At 36.3% G+C, this 6,342-nt stretch overlaps 1 protein-coding gene across 3 annotated transcripts in view; it reads right to left on the bottom strand.

The window, feature by feature from the left end:
* Positions 1-330: 330 nt before the first annotated feature.
* The window catches only part of CUNH2orf76 (chromosome unknown C2orf76 homolog), a 114,149-nt gene continuing 108,137 nt past the window's right edge, over positions 331-6,342 (bottom strand). For all 3 annotated transcript variants that reach the window (XM_040228970.1, XM_040228971.1, XM_040228969.1), the window contains exon 7: positions 331-529. In XM_040228970.1, the coding sequence (XP_040084904.1) occupies positions 453-529 (77 nt within the window). In that variant the 3' untranslated portion in view covers positions 331-452. The remainder of the gene's footprint in view (positions 530-6,342) is intronic.

The following is a 6,342-nucleotide window of genomic DNA, read 5'->3' as shown; positions in this document are numbered from 1 at the left end:
ATAAGAGACTCTTATGGTCATTCATGGTCATAAGAATCCCTGCTAGACAAAGATAGTAACAGGGGCGCTAATTAGAAACTTTGGAGAAAACACAAAATAAAAGAGAATGACCTTAGTCTTATAATCTTTTTTAAAGAATCCAACATGCAAGTCACCAAAATGACCTCTAATTTAGAGAAACAAATGATAACGAAAGAGCCAACACTCCATGGTGATTTTTGAATAATTATTTCTTTCACTTAAAACCAGATTTTTTCCCATAAATAAACACATTATTTTACAACAAGAAAGAAAGAAATGAGACCTGCACAAGAGAGAACACACCACAGATTTTACCTCAAACAGCAGAGGCTGGGATTAATTTTTTTAAGTTTATTTGTCAATTTCAGAAACTCACTAGTGGAATAAAGAGCTTAATACAAGTATGCAAAAAAGAAAGCTCTGTGAGGTTTTCACCAGGATGAAATGGGATTAGTTTTGTAGTTCTTATAGTCTTCTTCACAGAAGAATGCAATTTCAGTTTCACTGGCTGAAAAAAAAATAGAAAATGGAAAAAAATTGTAATGTAAAACTAGATTTTAAATAAGTATGGAAATACATATTTCATTGATTCAGTGCTTCCAAGGCCCAAAGTTAGAAAAACAATATGGTTTCACATTTCACAAAATCAACAAGAAGTTTAAATACGAGAATCTAGAATTCAACCAATTTAAAAGTAAAAAGAAAAATTACCAAAAAAATTAAAAACAAGAGTTAACACATGAATCTGGTTTTCAAGAAATCATAAAATTGTTCATTTATAGTCCTCTTGACAATCCTAGAAATAATAAACCATTATTTTTTTTTCCAAATGTGTTACTCTGGTCCTGAAGGAGGAGGAAAACTCTTTTCTCCCCACTCTGAAATTAGCCTGTAGGTATAATAATTTAATACTTAGAGGATCAGTAGAATATTTTACAGATCACTTTACATTCTCCCTCATGACCCATCAAAATATGTGTCTGAAGAAGTTAATTTTTTGCCCGCTTATGACTAATTCATGAGGCTTCAACAATATGCAAAGTGGAAGACACAAATTGGCTTCTACCGCAATACCTTCAAATACCTCTAATTATTCACAAGGGATATGGCACAGCTAAAGGACCCACAAAGGTTCAGAGCAGTCACAATTCTTTCAACCTAGCAGGTCAAGGACTCTGTCTTCTAAAACAATAAGTCAGCAACATTATTAATTCAGACTGGAGACAAATCTGATGGAAAGCCTTCCAATTATTAAACATGCAATTCTTTAAGGTGTTGCACCAACAAGTTCCACATTTTTTAAATTAAATCAGAAGTTAATACAGCCTGCTTAGCTTTTACAGAAAGAGCAAAAGGGCCTTCAGAATCTTGACAAGAAAACAGACAAGATTATTTGTAATGAATACTGATCACTCAATTAACATATTCTCTAAAAACAGACAAGTGAAACTCTTCAAGCCAAATAAATAGGATAATCAGGAAGGATGCCAAGGATTACCACTGGTCTCCCAGTTTAAAGCTCTCATCTCTTTATTAGAATTTATCACAGAAGAATGAAATTAAAGAGCTTAGCATAACATTTCATTAAAAATGTTTTTGCTGGTTTTAAGTATACCAAATTTAATGTTTCTCAAACCTAAATTTTTGTGGTCTTTACAGAACATATGGAAATGTTGAAAGAAGAAAATAAAATCACCCAGAGTCTCAGATCCTCATTCCAGCCCTTTTATATATTCAAGATTAAATGAAGATTAATCTTGATAAAAATCATATTACAAACTCTTGTTACAATAAGCCTGAGTATGTGTGTGTGTAGGCAAGCAGGGAAGACACAGCAGAAAGAAACTGGGAATTGATGAGAGGGTCTGTATACACCCTGGCAAACGGTAAGTTAATGTACAGTTAAATTTTATAAGAAAATGGCATTTAAAATAATAGCTAAGAGCTCTATACTAGGAATTAGTAAAAAGTTGAAAAGGGGGCTTCAAAAAATTCAGTATTCAAAGAGAAGATATTCTGAGATCTATCCTTTAAATAAAAAGCTCCTTTTGGAAGAGAAGCAAGCCCAAAGGTAGACCTACAAAATTTGCAAGTGATTCTAAAATCCTCCTCCTGATGTTAGGAGAATAAGCAAAAGTCCCTTGTTCTTAATAATCACAATGCAAGATTTCATACACAATGTGCTATTTACATATAGAACTTTACACAGTGCTTTGCCCACACAGCACTTTGCTCAATACACACTAACCGTAATTACAATTTTCACTTAACCGCAGCTGACATTTATCTGTACCCCTTTTGAGAAACTAGTACATCTTACAGCTCTTCAGGATACCAATAATAGGTTTAGGATTAAATGAATGTATAGAAAAAACTGACAAAGCATTTCTGTTTTGACACATAAGTTCTCTTGGGTCTAATTAAGTTATAGATCAATCCATCATTTATACACTACAGGCTTAAAAATGAGGTCATCTAAGGTAAAGATTTTATTTTCAGATGAATGAATTTTTTTTCAGGAAAACTAGATTGACAAATGGGTTAAACTCAAATGGTCCAGGTTGATAAAAATGTTCACCCTTAACAAATTGGAGAATAACACACAAATTAGGAGTTAGCTGCTTTGAACATTCAAAAGAAAGACATAAGGTGGATTTTAAATTTTAGTAATGTTTCTTAAGCAGAAACAGAATATGTTTTTTCTTAAATCTAGAGAACCCTATTGGAAATCTCTGAGACAATGATTTCACGTATTTAGACTGCAAATTTACTTGCCAATTACAGTGAAAACAAATTACAAAAGATTTTCAAGACCTCTACATAATCACCCTTTCCTCCATTATCCCAAATTCTATTTAAAATGGCTCCAGAAGAACCCTCAGGAAGTCTACCACATGCTGGTCCCCTAGGGCTCCTGATTTTAAATTAAATGTGCTGCGGGCGGCAGTGCACTCAGGTGCATAGTGCCTTGGCATGTGAATGTGAAATGAATGTGCATTCTCAAATCCAATAAATATACCACCAGCTCATACCTTTGTCTTACTAGCAAATGAAACCAAGTAAGAACGCTCCAAATACATTTGTGGACCATTTTAATACTGACTTTCAAGTTTAATGAAATGAACACAAGCCAGTACACTCAAATGTTGGATATGAAATTAATAATTAAGAATTTTATAATGTTTCCATTATAAAATGCACATATATACACCTTGAATGGGAAAATAATAACTTCAACTTTTTTTAAAAAAGAAGAAAAACCATTTTAAATGCAAAAATCTCAGGAAAGTTGAGTATAATGTACTTAAACTCCTCAACTAACTTATTTCAATAAACCCATCTATCAACAAGGATTTACTGTATGGCTTCTAAATCCCGAGCCTCATATCAGAGCTGTGTGCAGCACAGCAACTGTTGTCCGAGAAAAGAGGCTGAGAAATGTGTCCTGACTGGAGTACAGACAATTAATGATCAGAGCAGGCTGTAATGTGAATAATAACTCCAGATTATTGACAAAAAAAAAGCCAGGAAGGGCAAGGTGTGATTTCTGCAGCAATTTGACACCAAAAGGACAAAGTTTCACTGTCTTGCCTGGTCCAGGACTCATCCTTGCAAGTTTCACAAAAGTATAATCTACAAATCATTCAAAACCATGCCCACAGCTGTGTTATATTTCTAACTTTTTGCCAAAGGAGATCAACAATCCAACAAGTAGTTCCAAACAACCATGTGTCTTTTATTTCTTATTTGCTTGAGAATTTGTTTTCAAGCTGGTTGAGAAAGATTTCAAACTATAGTTTGGAGAAAACAAATATAGAAATAAATCTGACCTTTGATAGACTGGACACTGTGATTTCCACATCAGCATGCAAAGTGAAAGTGTTAGTCGCTCAGTCGTGTGGACTCTTTGTGACCCCATGGACTGTAGCCCTCCAGGTTTCTCGGTCATGGAATTCTCCAGACAAAAATACTAGAATAGGTTGCCATTCCCTTCTCCAGGGGATCTTCCTGACCAAGGGATCAAACCCGTGTCTCCTGCATCGGCGGGCATATTCTTTATACCTGAGCTACCAGGGAAGCCCGAGGGGAGAGCAAAAAGGGAAGAATCAAGTCTGGAAGGTTCCTTTTGATCTTCTTTCTCTGGGATCCCAAATTCCCTGGGCTTACCACCTATTTTAGCAAGTAGCAGATCATCGCTGCTATGATGTTAACATGAACAGCCAGTTAAACACACTGTCAAAGCAGGAAAGCATGTATGCCCCCAAGATATTTCTACCTAAAAAGAGAATGGGAAAGGGACTCAAACCTTCCAGAAACACTAATCATATATGAGCCTGATAAAGAAGTGGAGCCAAGGAGTCCTACAATCCAAGCTGCTTGGCCAAGGTCACCGAGAGGTGCCGGGCACCAGGACTGGGTTTCGGCTGTGGGCAGATAATAGAGGAATGGCACACAAAGTGAAGACAAACCACAAGGGAGCTGGGGAGTTGGTGCAAGATGTGGCCTGATGCGGACTCTTCCCAGAGGTGAGCACTTAGGGTTTGCCAGACTGTGTCTTGCTCTAAAATATTTCCAGTAAAACATAACTGACTTTAGAAGAGTTACACTATCTCAGTTTCTTTCCTAAACTGGAGACAATTCAAAAGACAGCAATAGTAGAATGCAGCAAAATGAAAGAGATAAAATATAACCCCAAAAATACTGAACATGAAAATTTATTACTTAGGAGAATTAGTCCATAAAACCACAACTGTTAACAAGATCTTTAAATTAAAAATAACAATTCTAGGTAAGGCCTTCCTTCTTCCACAAAACAAATCTTTTTATTGATGTATTTTAGGACTAAATCCACAAGCAAAAACCTCTCCTGACGTCAAGCGTAGAATATACAATTGGGATCTGCAATGTAGATAACAGGCTAGAGAATTTCTTGGTGAGAAAAGAAATCTTCAAACCAGTTTGTTCCCCTAATTTCCCCTCTTACAGTCTCTTTTCCTTTCATGACTTTTACAGAAAAGTCATAATGATACATTTGTTACACTGGCCTTATTCCCATGGCAACTGGCTGTGATGGCAGAGTGACAGCTCTACAGCAAGATCAAGTGGTAAGAAGGGAGAAAGCGATGACTTAGAATTTTCCTCCTAAAACCTCTTAAAACCCTAACCAGGCACAGCACCAAGGGAGGGAAAATTCCCTAGAAAAATCACACATTTCAAGTACTGCTTTTACAGCTCTACTCCCACTTAGAATTTTTTGTTGCTCTCCAGGGGCCATCACCTTCCCCATGAGTAATAACTGTGGCTTGTTCTCAAGGGTACAGAAACACTGCTCTCAGCAACAAAGGGGAACATGCAGAAGAGGGGGTTGCTCCCAACAGGGATGGAAGACACCCTCAACCAGGGCTACAGACTTGCCAGGGCATGAGAACAGTTTGAAGTAACAACCTGAAACCAGTGGAGAACCCATGAAAACGATCCGATTCTGATCGAAGATCTATATGGCCTTAAAACAAGAATGACCCAAAAAAAAAAAAAAATGATTTGATTTATACCTTTATAGGTGGTTTGTTATATAAGTCTGAAATTGATGACAATTAAACCAACAACTTGAGATTTTAACAAATTCAAAACATTTGCCAATTGCTTTCTCCAAAATGGTTTCCAAATAAAATGAAATGTTTTTGAGGGCGTTTACATGCATTGCTCCAGATGCTTTCAAATACATTCTTTTACTTAACCCTATGACAACCCTCTGAAATAGGTTTATTATTTCTGTTTCATTTTACACAAATCAAAGTAGAAGTTCAGAGAATCTAAATGGCTTCCAGAAGGTCACAGATACAGAGCCATCATTCAAACCAATTTTCCCTAAATTTAGGAGTTGATTCCTTAAAATTAGGCCCTTACTTTATAAGTAATACATGTAAATTATACAAGAAAGTTTAAATTACAAGAACAACTAGATAAAATGGAGAATAAAGGAAAAAAAAAATTGCTAGCAATGCCACCACCCAGGGAAGCCATTTTTATAATTTTGGTATATGATCTCTTCTTCATATACATATGAAAGATAGTGAAAGTGAAGTCGCTCAGTCATGTCCGACTCTTTGCGACCCCATGGACTGTAGCCTACCAGGCTCTTCTGTCCATGGGATTTTCCAGGCAATAGTACTGGAGTGGGTTGCCATTTCCTTCTCCAGGGGATCTTCCCAACCCAGGGATCGAACCCGGGTCTCCCGCATTGTAGAGAGACGCTTTACCGTCTGAGCCACCAGGGAAGTCCTCATATACATATACAGACATGTAAATACATACATTTAA

The sequence above is a fragment of the Oryx dammah genome, unplaced genomic scaffold, assembly GCF_014754425.2.
Source record: "Oryx dammah isolate SB20612 unplaced genomic scaffold, SCBI_Odam_1.1 HiC_scaffold_27, whole genome shotgun sequence".
Classification (NCBI taxonomy): domain Eukaryota; kingdom Metazoa; phylum Chordata; class Mammalia; order Artiodactyla; family Bovidae; genus Oryx; species Oryx dammah.
This window is presented reverse-complemented; position numbering and strand designations above follow the sequence as displayed.